The 15,097-nt window shown below is 48.8% G+C and overlaps 1 protein-coding gene across 3 annotated transcripts in view; it reads left to right on the top strand.

Annotated features, from left to right (window-relative positions):
* Window positions 1–15,097, top strand: part of SETBP1 (SET binding protein 1) — a 363,104-nt gene that overhangs the window by 256,801 nt on the left and 91,206 nt on the right. For all 3 annotated transcript variants that reach the window (XM_074355256.1, XM_074355257.1, XM_010961443.3), the window contains exon 4: window positions 349–3,805. In XM_074355256.1, coding sequence (XP_074211357.1) covers window positions 349–3,805 — 3,457 coding nt within the window. The remainder of the gene's footprint in view (window positions 1–348; window positions 3,806–15,097) is intronic.

Below are 15,097 nucleotides of genomic sequence, written 5' to 3' on the forward strand. Positions count from 1 at the left end.
TTGAGCTGCTTTATTTGTAAAATACAGAGCTCAGTGACCTTTAGGATTCCTTCTGTCTCTAAACAGTTCTTCTGAGATTGTCCTGAACCGAGATGGTTAAAGTCCGTTATTGGGGGGCGGCGGGTTAGGTTGAGGAGACAGCGATTTAAAGCATCCTTATTAATGTCCCAAATCAATGTGATATATTTTTACTAAAGCAATTTGAGAAAACCTCCACAAAGCATTCTGGAGCTAAAGGTGGCTGTCTCCAACTATCAAATGGTTAAGGCTTTGACCTGAAATGTTAAATAATCCCACACGCTCATCTTTGTTTCTCTCTCTCTCCTTCTCCACTCTGCCCCCTCTTAGGCTTATGAGCGGCCACAGAAACACTCAGCTCTCCATTACGACCCAGGCCTTCCACAGGACTTCACCGGTGACACCTTAAAACCAAAGCACCAGCAAAAAAGCAGCAGCCAGAACCACATGGACTGGTCCGCCAGCTCCGACAATGGACCTGCCACTCAGAATTGCTTCATCAGTCCAGAGTCTGGCAGAGAAACTGCGAACACCAGCAAGACCCCAGCTCTTGAACCCATGGCCTCCTTTGCAAAGGCCCAGGGTAAGAAGGGCAGTGCAGGGAGCACGTGGAGTCAGCTGTCCAGCAGCAGCAAAGACCTGCTCTTGGGAGGTGTGGTTCCATCTCCAAGCAGCCACAGCTCACCAGCCCCGCCCAGCAGCTCTGCCGAGTGCAGTGGGCTTCAGCCCTTGGTAGAGCAGGATGGAGGAGGTGCCAAGGAGCCCCTGGAACCACCTGCTATAGGCAGCAAGAAAAAGTCCAGTAAAAAAGATGTGATAAGTCAAACCATACCAAACTCAGACCTTGACTGGGTCAAGAATGCTCAGAAAGCATTCGACAGTACAGAAGGGAGAAGGGAAGGCTACTCTGCCGATAATGCCCAAGAAGCATCACCAGCCAGGCAGAATGTGAGCTCCGTCAGTAATCCTGACAGCGACTCAAGCCATGTCCGGATTACTATCCCTATCAAGGCGCCCTGTCTAGATCCAAGCAGCCATAAGAGGAAAAAGAGACAGTCCATCAAAGCAGTGGTGGAAAAGATCATGCCAGAGAAAGCCCTGGCTTCCGGAATCACCATGAGCAGTGAAGTGGTCAATAGGATACTCTCCAACCCTGAAGGAAATAAGAAAGACCCCCGCATCCCTAAATTGGGGAAAATGCTAGAGAGCGAGCCCCCCTCAGGTGGCCTTGAGGCGGGTGGGAATGCCGAGAAAGTTGTCCCGGGAGGTGTCTCTAAGCAGCGGAAGCCGCCCATAGTCATGACGCCTCCAACATGCACTGATCACTCTCCAAGAAAGCTGCCGGAAATCCAACACCCCAAGTTCGCTGCAAAACGGAGGTGGGCGTGCAGCAAGCCCAAACCCACCAGTCTGCTCCGGGAGGCAGTCACGGCCACCTCCGACAAACTGATGGTGGAACCGCCATCCGCTTACCCCATCACCCCATCCAGCCCTCTGTACACCAACACAGACAGTCTTACTGTGATCACGCCGGTCAAAAAGAAGCGGGGGCGACCAAAGAAGCAGCCGTTGCTCACGGTTGAGACGATTCACGAGGGGACCTCCACCAGTCCAGTCAGTCCCATCAGCCGGGAGTTCCCCGGCACCAAGAAAAGGAAGAGACGACGCAGCTTAGCTAAGCTGGCCCAGCTGGTGCCAGGAGAGGACAAACCCATGAGCGAGATGAAATTTCACAAAAAAGTCGGAAAGCTCGGGGTGTTGGACAAGAAGACCATCAAAACCATCAACAAGATGAAGACACTCAAGAGGAAGAACATCTTGAACCAGATCTTGTCCTGCTCCAGCAGCATCGCCCTGAAGGCCAAGGCTCCCCCGGAGACCAGCCCTGGGGCCGCGGCCATCGAGAGCAAACTGGGCAAGCAGATCAACGTCAGCAAGAGGGGAACCATCTACATTGGCAAGAAGAGGGGCCGGAAGCCCAGGGCAGAGCTGCCACCCCCATCCGAAGAACCCAAAACAGCCATCAAGCACCCGAGGCCTGTTTCTAGCCAGCCGGATGTTCCCACCGTGCCTTCCAACTTCCAGTCACTCGTGGCGTCTTCACCAGCAGCTATGCACCCACTTTCAACACAGTTAGGTGGGTCCACTGGCAACCTGAGCCCCGCCAGCACTGAAACCAATTTTTCAGAGTTGAAAACTATGCCAAATCTCCAGCCCATCAGTGCTCTTCCAACCAAAACCCCAAAGGGGATCCACAGCGGGACCTGGAAGCTGTCTCCACCCAGGCTGATGGCCAACTCCCCCTCGCACCTGTGCGAGATCGGGTCACTCAAGGAAATCACGCTGTCCCCTGTGAGCGAGTCCCACAGCGAGGAGACGATCCCCAGTGACAGTGGCATTGGGACAGACAACAACAGCACCTCCGACCAAGCAGAGAAGAGCTCGGAGTCCCGGCGGAGGTACTCGTTCGACTTCTGCTCCCTGGACAACCCGGAGGCCATCCCGTCAGACACCAGCACAAAGAACCGGCATGGCCACCGGCAGAAGCATCTCATCGTGGACAACTTCCTGGCCCACGAAAGCCTCAAGAAGCCAAAGCACAAGAGGAAGCGGAAAAGCCTGCAGAACCGGGACGACCTGCAGTTCCGGGCCGACCTGGAGGAGCTGGTCACCAAGTTCCAGGTGCTCCGGATCTCCCACCGGAGCTACACCTTTTACCATGAGAACCCGTACCCCAGCATCTTTCGGATTAATTTTGATCACTACTACCCGGTGCCATATATCCAGTATGACCCGTTGCTCTATCTTCGTAGGACTTCAGACCTGAAGTCAAAGAAGAAGCGTGGTAGGCCTGCAAAAACCAATGACACCATGACAAAGGTGCCTTTTTTACAAGGGTTCAGCTACCCTATTCCCAGTGGAAGTTACTATGCACCCTATGGAATGCCTTACACTTCAATGCCTATGATGAACCTTGGTTATTACAGTCAGTACCCAGCTCCCTTGTACCTGTCACACACTCTCGGGGCAGCCTCCCCGTTCATGAGGCCAACAGTGCCACCACCTCAGTTCCACACGAGCTCCCACGTGAAGATGTCTGGTACAGCCAAGCATAAAGCAAAGCACGGGGTACACCTGCAGGGACCCGTGGGCATGGGCCTCGGCGACATGCAGCCGTCCCTGAACCCTCCCAAGGTGGGCAGCGCCAGCCTGTCGGGCGGTCGGCTCCACAGGAGGAAACACAAACACAAGCACAAGCACAAGGAAGACCGGATCCTGGGGACCCACGACAACCTGAGCGGTCTCTTTGCAGGCAAAGCCACAGGCTTCGCCAGCCACATCCTGAGCGAGCGGCTGAGCAGCGCCGACAAGGAGCTGTCGCTGGTGAGTGAGAAGGGCAAGCATAAGGAGAGGCAGAAGCAGCAGCATGGCGAGGCCGGCCACAGGGCCCCAAAGAGCAGCTTTGAGGTGGGCACCCTGTCTTCGCTGTCACTCTCCGATGCCCAGCACTGGACGCAGGCCAAGGACAAAGGGGACTTGAGCGGGGAGCCTGCGGACCCGTGCACCAAGAGGTACTCTGGCAACGGCGGGGATGGCGGCGGTGCGAGGCCAGACAGCCTGGACGTGTTCAGCGAGATGAACCCTCCGAGCGACAAGTGGGACAGCGATGTGAGCGGGGGGAGAAGGAGGAGCTACGAAGGCTTCGGGGCGTACAGGGAGAGGGACGGCCAGGCCTTCAAGCTGAGCCGCAGGGAGAGAAGCTCTTATGACTCCTCCCTGTCCCCAGGTAAGGCCACCTTTTCTTCCACCTTGGGCTGTCTTGTGACTTGACCGCTGGGCCCTGTGCTTCAGCAGTTCGCCGTCTGTGGCACATTGCATTCATTAGTTTGCAGCCAAGCAGGAACCAAGTGCAAACCAAGTGCACATTTGAGTCTGCTCCACTTCTACGTTTTTTACTTGGTACTTAACCATCTTTCCTGTCTCGGAGCCATTGCCTGAGAACCGGGGGCCCGAAGGCAGCCCCGGGTACCACCTAGACTACAACCTATGCCCGCCACCTCTGTGCTTTCAATCCGAGACGCAGCTCCTAGGTCCTCATGTGATCTGATGGTGCGATTTCCTAGCCGGATAAAGTTTCTAAAACTCACTAGGAAGACAGGTGATGTCCCAAGAATGTCAGAGCTGGGCGGGAACGAATGTCTAGTTTATCTGACCTGCTGACTTTAGAAGTCGCATGTTCTAGGCTGAAACATCTACAGCAGAGCCATCGGAAGCCGATGGCCAGTGAATCCTGGGGTCCACCTGATAAGGAAGCCCCAGGCCATGTTGTCCCCTCTTTGTCCGTGGACATTTGAGTAGACCACTCAAGTGAAGCCTCACACTTCTGCCTGAGTATCTCTTTGTCCCCGTCCATGCATCACACATATGATGCGACTTCTATAGAACAGAGTATTTACTACGGAAAGAGTAGAAACTCCTCTCTTAGGAGCTGCAGAAGCAAAAGGGTTCCTCGTGCTCTCCCTGCCCACCCCCCCCAGATGGTGCAAACACTCTGACTGAAGCCTGGTTTAGAGGACTGACCATCCTTGGTAAGGTGTGAGTGCATTGTTTCACCTCTGTTGGCGATGTGTCCCCCTTGCGTGTCCTCTCCCTCCATGGGGAGTCTGTAATTAGTGACGGTGAAGGCAGTCTATTCATGAGGATTTAGAGACCTCCTCGAGGCCGGCCGATTTCAGAAAGACATCTAACTATGAGTCAGAAGCCACTTAAAGATAACCCCAAATTGCCACCAGCTTGTGGTAGACATTCACGTTGGTTAATGGAGACTGCTGAGCACTCATGTCTCCTGCATTCGCAGAAGGTGGTCGATGACCCACATCCCACGTGTGCCCAAAGCGGATGTGTTTTTCTGGGTTTCACTGTTTCTGATCCTCAGACTTTGTTGAAGGTGCTTGTTTTTCGTGTGTTTGCAAAGCCCAGATCAAGCCCGCCCACATTGGACTTACCGAAAAATTAAACGTTCACCTGGGAGGTACCGTTGCATTCTCTTCCAGTATGCTGGGATTGAGCCGTAGGACAGAATGCCCCTCCCCAAGGGGGCAGGGGGCATTCTTCTCTTTTATTTTCTTTACATTGTTTAGCTAGAAAACAGTGGTGTTATATCATTGCCGAGAACCTGCGAGCAAGATTCCTAATTTAACAGACCCGAGAAACGAGGTCCCCGAAGCTGAAACCAGCCCTTGCGGCTCGTCCAGGTTCTCAGCAGTCTTACTGGGACTTTTGTGGGTTTGGACTCTATTGCTGGGTCCTGGTTGAAGTTTACCAGCTAAGAGGGTCATCTCCAGCTGCTGTGTGTCTCTGAGGACGCCCACACTCCAGCCAGACAAAATTCTTTGTGTTTGCATCCATATCCTGGTCATTACTCCATTTAAAATTCCTCCTCCCCTTCCTCACCCTCTTATTTGCTTTTCCACCAGCCACAGGGAGTAGAAGGCAGGCATCATGACAAGGTCATGGAAGAAAGGTGGGTTCAGCCTCAGAACTGGGTACTGCGTCCAACTCTGTTATGAACTCTGCGTGACCTTAGACTTAGCACCCCGCCTCTTTGGGGTTCTGTCTGCCGGTCTGTAATTTAAGGTTTGGGCCAGATTTCTTTTACATGGTCGGTTTCAGTTCTTAAAGCCACTTCACATATATTTCCTGCAATCTTAGAAGAGAAAGATTTCCACCCCTATGCATTAGGACACGGAGGCTCAGAGATCGAGTCACCTGTCCAGGCTTCAGAAAGCTGTCACTTTTGATCCTAAGCCTAGGGCTTTGGCCACTGCTTTGTGACTCAACTGCATGTCGCCCAACTGGTTAAGGCAAAGTCTTGAACACAGGTTCTGGCCCCCAGTCCAGAGCCCCCATGTCTCACCACCACCCTGCCCCTCAGAATCTGCCCTCGGATTGCATCCGCACAGAGATTATGTGATGAGTGCAGCAGAGAGTAATTAAGGCAAGAAGGTATGTCTTTACTCAGTTCCCAACCAATGAAGAAGGACTTCTTATGGCCTAAACTTTTCTAAACATCAGCCTGGAAGTCTCTGCATTGACAAGGCTTCCACTTCTGTCCTTACTGTGCAGTTCACTGAGCTACTTTTGCCACTGCTTTGTGCTAATCTCTGTGTTACATGAGCATTTTGTCCGGAACATTTTAATGAATCTTGATTGTTAGTGGCTTCTGGGTCTATATGAGTTCTGCCTGTTGTCACTACATGTGTTGTTGAATATCTCACTGGCACAGACCAGATTCCCTGTCATTCCCCTCCCTTCCAAGCCTTGGCAGCCCCTCACCCATGTCCTCAATGTCCCCTCTATTCCTGAACCCCTAAAGCATCAAGAAGAAATGTCCTTAGAAGCACTTGGAACCCGATGTCGAGAGTTTGCCAAGACGCCCTAAACAGCATTCACCTTAGTGTAATTCACTCTAAAGAGTGCCAGGCCCCATTACAGCTGGGGGACGGATGGGATGAGGCTGAGGCTTCTGGAGGCATTAAGTTCTTTCAGACACTTTATCTGAGTCAAGACGCCTGTCTGGCTGGTCATCATTAGAAATGGGCACCTGCACGTCCCACAGCTTCTCCTCCTGCACCTTTTTTCTTCTCCATTCGGGATTCGTTTCTGTAGCATCTTAATGTCTAACTTCGCAGGAGCTCGTCTTCTCAGGATAGATATGGCATAAAGAGAGATGTCGCTGTTCACCCTGTTGAGGACCAGGTCTAGGAGCGGGGTTAAGAGAAGACTCTGAGCGCTCCCTGAGATGAGAGCTGATGAAAGGCACCGTGTAAATGGCAGGCACTGGCATTATGGACGGAGGGATTAGAGACCCCGTTTAGCAATTCCAGCAGCTGTGCACCCCATTTCCTCCTTCCTGCTTGGGAAGTCACCTGTTCCCCATCTTCTCCCCGCCCCAGCAGGTGGATGCATGGTCTCGTTAGCCCCCTTACAACATACCTAGAGCTGAGAATTTACACAGACACTTTACCATTTTTCCTCCTCATTGTACTCCTCTGTCCTTCTTCTTCTTTGGTTTCAAGAAGGCAATGGTTCTTTTGATCGATTTTCAAAATGCATACCGTCTGCTAAACCTTCATTTATAAATATGCTTATTAGGGGCCACATAATGGATAATAGGGGGAAGGTGCAGTCTGCAGGCTCTCGGAGTTGGGAGAAGCCTTGTCCGCCCTGGCCTGTGCTTCTCCTCCGCAGGCATCACCATCTCCCGCACTGACAGGCAGCAGACTCCCAGAGGAGCAGACCTCTGCCAGGTTGACAGTCCCTGGTCAGAATGATGTGCTGTGCTCTCAGAGCCAGGTTCTCGTGAGGCGGTGGAAGAGGTCTCTAGTCTGAGTGACTTTCCTCCCATTCCAACCACTTGGAAACAATGTTTACTTAGCTTGACCGAAAATTAGGCCAGGAACTTCCGACATCTAGACCACTGCTGCCCAGGCTCCCATCAGATGTTGGAGAAACAATGGGAAGAATACATTTATACCTGTTAACCTCTTAGTCCAATGCCATTATTCGGGGAGCCATCCTGAGGCCCCAGTGTCAAGGACTTTCTTGATGATGAATGGATGCTGAGAATTAATTCTTAGCTCACCTCTCAGATACCAGAATCCTGCCATGTGGGTAGCTGGAGTCCCTCGAGCCTGGCTGATTCCATGCATCCTTTGGCTTCTGTCTTGCCCTTTGCCAGCCCCTCTTATCGGCATTGTGGCCATTCGGGGAGGTGGTCCCTGTTGTCACTCGGAGGCAGGAAATGGATACCCAAGCCAAGAATAATATGAAAGCCTCCTCAAGCGGTCATCCAGATGTGGGAATTCGCCACATGGACGGGATGTTATGAAAACTGTACAAAAGAAATATGTGTGAGGGAAGTTCTCTATAACTGGAATAGAAGAAAGAAAAGGAGGAAGTTAAACCAGGAAAGAAGAAAGAGTGAAAAATGGGGAGCTGATGAAGTGTGGCCTGTTTAACCTTAATCCAAGTTGAATTCTGGGTCCCCCTGTGGGAGGACGTGAAAGATGAATTAGCTCATGGCAGCTGTGTGTTTTCGCAGGATCACAAGTACCTGCCCCAATTTGTCTCCCACATGAACCAGCTTGATCGTTGTGACTCTCAGTTTTCCCAAGTCAGACTAGGACACAAAAGGTTGTGAGCAGACCCGATAGTCTAAGATTTTAAAAGTCTCATGTGTATACAGTGGAATCTGAATACAAACACGCACACACATACACATCCCCAGATTGGGCAGTTAGGGGAAAAAAATGCCAAGTTACGGCCAAGTTAGCCAATTAATTGGGTTTTTTTGTTTGTTAGTTTTGGTGTCAATTTTTATTACAGGAACATTTGCAAACATATGGAAAAGTAGAAATAAGAGGACGATGAACCCGCAGGGCTGAGCTTTTCAAAACAGGTTCCTCTGGTCCATGGATTAATCTGTGTGACACCCCATCCATCTTTGGCTCAGGTGACTTCATTTGGCTGTTTGATCTCACCTTCCCAAAAGACGGAACCCCACAAGTCCCTCCGACAAAGTAGCTTGTTCCTTGTACAAGCTGTGACCACAGTCATCATCTTAGAAACAAACAGAGCACTAACATGACCAACTGTATGGGAGTGGACACAGCAAGCTTGCGTTTATGTTGACACTCAGAAGTAAAAGAAGCCTCGTAATGTATCTGGGTAAACACCTTACTTTGCTGATGAGCAAAACTGAGGCTTATTAGGAAGGCCAAGTGACTCAGCCAGCGAAGAGCTCGGACTGGGAAGTTTAACCCTGGGGAGAGGGGAAAGGAAAGAGGCAGAGGGAGAATTAGGAAAAGGGAAAACCAGAAAGGCGAGCTGTGGGAGAGACGCCACGCTGGATGTTTTCTTGCTGTGAGCGGTTGTAAACGGTGAACACCTCTGACAGTAAGCTGGTTTCCAGGCTCTCAGGGTACCCGCGCTCGGGGCTGGAAATGATCTTTGTGGGCTCTGATGGAAGTCATTTTTTTCTTTTCCTTTCCTGTCTTAACAACTGCACATACTTATTTTATCGAGCCTCCCACAGTTCCTCCTAAGGTTTCCTTTTGGAAACCAGGAATTAATCAAATTAAATGTTGTGACCCATAACTTTCTGGCAATGGAAAAGAACAAAACAAAACAAAACTTACACTCACAGCATCTCTTTTGCTACACTGAACCAGAAATCCAGCAATCTGCCTTTGGAGCATGAAGTCTCCAGGCTGTTTATCTTCCCACCGTTGGCCACCATTCCCTAGTCCTGTTGAAATTTTTATAGGTACCTCTGTGGCTTTGGAGAATTGTGAAGATTCAGGTGTGGGTATAGAGAAGTTACAATTTGGACAGAGTTGGCTTTGATACAACATGGAGCCTTTCTTGACCAGAGAAATCAGTCAAGCATGCCTTTCTTGACCAGAGAAATCAGTCAAGCATGCCTTCCAAAGGCCGGCCTGTCACTGGGCAGTGATAAGGGTGGTGCCTTTGGAAGGACCCTCCCGAAACCCATCTCTCTTCACTCTGTAAGTGAACGAGTGATGAGTCCGTGCACTTGTTAGGATTGTGTCCTAGGCTCATGCTGGTGTAGGACTTAACGCAATTTGGCTGAATCCAAGGGGAAGTGATAAAGAGAAAACATTTTAATTATTTATTTAGTTCCCAGTGTCTGCAAAGCTTGGTGCAGTCCTGGCCGGGGGGAGGGGGGAATTCAAGGATGAATAAATCAATGCTTTTGCCCTCAAACAGTTTACAGTCCAGAAGGCTCTTCTTTATAATCTGGGGTGGGAAAACTGATACAACTCACATTACAAGGCAAACTATAAGGGCCATCAGAAAGTCAGAGAAAGTGCTGGGCCGTCCCAATTAGGATAAGCCGCCTCATGCTTTCAGTGGGGGTGGAGAGGTGGGACCAGAAAATGCTCTGTGTAGTAGTTACCATTCAAGAAGGGTCTTAAAGGATGAAAGGCTCTTTTGGAGACTGGAGATGGTGGGGAGGTGATGGGAGGAAGAAAAGAAGCTTATGTAAATGGAGGTATTTAGGTGGAAATACCCAGGAAACATTTGGGAAATGGTGTTCAGTCTAGTTTAATTAGGATCTGCAGTTGGACACTGATGGTAGATAAGGCTGGAAAAGAATGTTGTGCTCAGGCGTTAGAAGGTCCCCCCAACCATGCTCTGGGTCTCATGCTTAATTAAGTAGACAGTGGGAAACCTTTTCCTTACTCAGGCAAACCTACCCCATCTTTACATTCTTCATATGATACTGTAATCATCCATTTCTTATTTGAATGGTACCCACCACTCTGCCCTTCCTTCCGCATCCCACCTGCCTAGATTATAAGCATCACAAAGGCACTCAGGTGCTCAAGCGAAAAATCACAATAATAATGAGTCATTCTTGAGTCACCTCGTTCCCTCTTTAGCTAAAGTCAAAGATGGTTCCAGCACGTTGGCCTCGGGCAACTGGAAGGGTGGCGGCACGTGGACAGCATTACAGAGATCAAAGAGGGACTCTGGTTGGTGTAGCAGGAGATGAGCTGTTAAGGCAGCAGTTGGCAGCATTGCACGCAGCTGGGGCTAGAAGCTCACAACGGAGAGCAGTGCGGAGAGTGAAGAAGAGAGGGTGCGAGGAGGGACCTCTGTGGCTCACCTTAAAACGACAGAATACGAAGGGGTTGGGGAGACGCAGAGAAGGAGTGACAGAAATGTTGGGGCTCAGCCAAGGGCTCACGGAAGAATGAATTTCAGAGGAACTAGTGGGGCGGCCACTAGGACCGGGTTCATGGAAGATGAGGACAGGTGAGGATATGTGGGAACTTCCTGGCAGCCCTGCAGACAACAGGAAAGTTAAAAATTACATACTCATAGTGCCTCGTATGGTTGCAGTGCGGTGGGCTATGTGCCAAATGCTCATGGCAAAGGGTTAATGAATAAGTGGAAACTGAGAAATGGGGGCTGCAGGTGCAGGAAGTGAAACTTTGCTGTGTTTCTAGCAGCTCTCCAGTTTCTAAGAAGACTTTGTTTTGCAGGCAGCCCTTGATGGGAAGTGACAGGCTCCTTCTTCGCAGGTCTTCGGTCTAAGGTCCCCCAGTTCGGGGAACATTAAAACAATGCCAGACCCTTGTGCTACGTTGTGCCGCCTCCCCATGAAGACAGGTGTAGAAAAGGGCAAGGCTGTGGTATTTAAGAGGAGGTCAGAGTTTCGAGGTGGGTTCCCCCTTTCCTGTGCTGCAAACACACAGGCACTCCATTTTCATCAAGGTCGTGGCTGTTTGAAAACTCCCCTCTGTGGTACCAAGGATATTAGCTGTCCTATGTGAGTGTCTGGAGGAGGCTCAGGTTATCACGAATTCTGGTAAATGGACTTCCTACTGAATGTTTACTCTGTGCAGCATATTATAGACTAAAGCTTAATCATTCAGCGCTCTTTGCTACTTTGTGGAATAAAATGTATACACTGGTTCATAAAGAGCTTACATTAAAAAAAATATGGTTGGGAGCTCTTTAGTTACTTAACGTATAATATAGTGCCAAGAACAAATAGAGAGACCAGAGAAAAAAAAAGCAAGGAGGATCTCCTGACCTCAACTTCCTTGTACTAGACTGCACAGAGACTACACTGACATACATGAAACAACCAGCAAATAAATGCAGACCGAGTTTAATTCGTGCCAACTCAGTGGCCAGGAATGGGAGCCATAGTGACCCAGGATCAGAAAAGATGGCAGTGTTCAGTGAAGACAAAATCCGGGAGTGGGCCCTTTGAGAGTCGGTGCGTAGGGAGCGACAGTGGCACCAGATGGGCGAAGGTGCGGAGGTGGCCGTTGGCGGGGCGAGCACGGGAAGGCACTGCTAGACTGAAGTTAGCAGTTGAGTGGGGGTGGATTTTTAAGAGGATGCGGGGGGGGGGGGCGCGGAACTGCATCTTGAGGAAGGGAGGGCGCTGTGATGTTCAGGGACGCTGGGCAAGAAGGGTGGTGAGCTGGCGCCTGATGCTGGGTGACATGATGAAGGATCAGGAAGCATGTCTTCCTCAAAGACCAAGTAACGCTGTCAGGAGGCAAGAGATGGACATACCCACAGATGCAAAGCAATTAGAGAGAACCATGAGACTCTTCCCATTAAGGACTGGAAAGGAACACCCATGCTGTAGGGAAAAAGGACCCACAGGATAGCTTTCAGAGTAATAAGCTGCATGTTGTAAAAGCAAGTTGATGCTGGCGTTGGCCCCACTACATAAGAATTCAGAACAAGCTGGATAAAAAGGAGGCATTAAGAGGGGCGGATCACCAGCGTAGAGCGAGCAGTTCCCACGAGCTGCCTCTGCTGTGGTTTTTCATTCTTCACGGAAGGGACTGGGGCACTTGAGAAGGTGGGCATGGCTGGGTCAGGACAGGGGGTGCCCCGTGTTGATGGAGGATTTGAGAATGTAGAGGGATAAAAAGCTCTCCCTGAGGCGACGTCCCAGCCCCCGCTTATATCTGAACAGGGCATTCTGCTTTTCACAACACATTTCCTAACTTTTGCATGATCACCAGACTCCACTGAGATTTCCAGATAGGTGTTGCCTTCCCACTGGACAGGCAAAGAAGTCAGAACCCAGAGGGCAGGTCTTTTTCCCAAGTCACCAAACCAGTTTTTACAGAGAAAGTGGTGGGTCCCAGTTTTCCTGACTTTTTCCCCCCCATCACCTCCTTTTTCCCACTCTGCTTCCTAAGTCTTCAACAGGGTCAGTAGTGTGACAGCTTCTGAGTTATCGCTCAAGGATGCCAGTGGGTTTAATAGTGGGGCCCCAATAAGGGACAAGCTAATAAGCAATTGGATCTTTGCTACAATTTTTTTTTAAAGTGCCTTGCATTAATACTATTTTTTTCCCTCCTTTTTCAGTTTTATTAGGTAGAATTATTACAGGTTGACTGCACATACACATTATATTGCATGTAAATACATATAAACAGTACACTGCACTTTTTTAGTTTACATATATGTACTAACTAATGTTTCTAAGAACAGATTAGACCTCTAGCTTTTTAAACTTACATAGTTATCAAAGGAATAAAGCCAACCACAAAATAAGAATCAACAGAATGAGGTAATCAATCACAAAGGACAGTCAGATGTGCTTACACATATTCAAGAAATCAAAATAATAATTAGTGCATTTGTGTCATTATTATTATTGTTATTATTTTTTAGATTCTTCATATAAATTATATCATATGGTGTTTTTCTTTCTCTTTCTGACTTAATTCACTTAGTATGACGTTCTCCAGGTCCATCCATGTTGCTGCAAATGGCGTTATTTTATTCTTTTTTTATGGCTGAGCAATGTTTCATTGCATCTATGTACTGCTACAATTTTTTTTTTAATGTATGGGATGTTCTTTGGAGCCAGAGTCAGCCAAGCCCAGGGTGTAAGGCTGTCTGTGTGCAGAGCCGGCCTCTGGATGGAATATGGACTTTTTGAAAAATCACAAAGGGGGAACAAGAATAGTTTGAGTCGCTAAATCACAAAACACTAAATCAAAAATTTTGTTATTCTTTTTAAAAGAAAAGTCTGAGGGACTTTACACACCTAGTTGGAAACATACAAAAATTTGCAGCTTGGATGGGGGAGGGATAAATCAGGAGTTTGGGATTGACAGATACACACTAGTCTACATGAAATAGGCAAACAACAAGGACCTACTGTGTGACACAGGGAACCATATTCAATATCTTGTAATAACATAGAATGGAAAAGAATCTGGAAAGGAATATATATACGTGTGTGTGTAACTGAGTCACTTTGCTGTACACCTGAAAATAACACAACATTCTGAATCAACTCTCCTACAATAAAATAAAATAAAATTTAAAAAATCTTGCATGTTGAGAGTAACATAGGCTAAAAGTGAAAACAAGTCAGAGCAAGCCATTAAGGAAACCAAGGTGGAGGGAGGGTACAGCTCAGCAGTAGAGCCCACGCTTGGCATGCACGAGGTCCTGGGTTCCATCCCCAGTACTTCCATTAAAAATAAATGAATAAACCTAATTACCTCCCCACTCAAAAAAAAAAAAAAAAAAAGAGAGAGAGAGAGAAACCATGGGTATGACGCTTCATTTAAAAAGGTTGGTAACATGTTGGAGAGGAGACATTATCCCCTTCTGAACATCCGCCAGGAGCTGGGATTGGATGAAAGAACTATGGTTCTGAACCAGTTTGTCATGAAACTTATAGTCCATGAAAGACCAGTAGGTCAAAGAGATTTCTCTTAAAGGACACACTTCTTTTATTTATTTATTTTAACCATACAATTAAAAAAGTATCAAATGCCTGGAATGTGTGAGCCCTGGCACTGGGCAGTGTTCACACACAGGCGCCGTCTTGTCATCCTTCCTTAGGAGGTGCCACCGTCCTGAGAGTCTGGCAGCATTTCTCCTGCTTAAGTAACGACTCCCTTTACACTAGGTGTTATTCTGGGGTGGGGGGGCAACAACAACAGCAACAAAATGGATTTCTCCCCCCATTCCATAGAGCAAATGATTATTTGGAAAAACACTTATTGTTTCTTTTATCATCTAAAAAAATGCCTGTTAGTGAAGAAAATTTGGAAAATTTAGGAAAACACATATGAGAAAGAATTAAATCACCTACAGTCCCAAGTGATGATGTAAATGCCCCCCCCCAGCTGATGGTGACTGGTCAGCTTGCTTCCGGTCCTTTCTGCCCTCCACCAGGCTCCCCAGCAGCCCAGGAAAGCCAGCCTCCCCCGTGCTCCCTCTCCCTCCTCTCTTCCTCCCCACTCCTCCCTCTTTCTGCTCTCTCCCCATCACCACTTTGGTGGCCCAATCTCTTCAATTCACTCTCAAGTCCCTCCTGAGGACTGACCACCATAACCTTGCCTTCCACATTCTGTGTCGTTGCCCAAACAGGGGAATATATTTTAAAAATAGATGTAGCAGCAATTGGGCATGAAAACCATCCAGATTTCCAGACTGTCCTATTTAAGATCTCCGCAAGAATTCGAGTGTGAGGACAGCAACCAAGAAG

The sequence above is a fragment of the Camelus bactrianus genome, chromosome 30 (assembly GCF_048773025.1).
Source record: "Camelus bactrianus isolate YW-2024 breed Bactrian camel chromosome 30, ASM4877302v1, whole genome shotgun sequence".
In the NCBI taxonomy this organism is placed as follows: Eukaryota; Metazoa; Chordata; class Mammalia; order Artiodactyla; family Camelidae; genus Camelus; species Camelus bactrianus.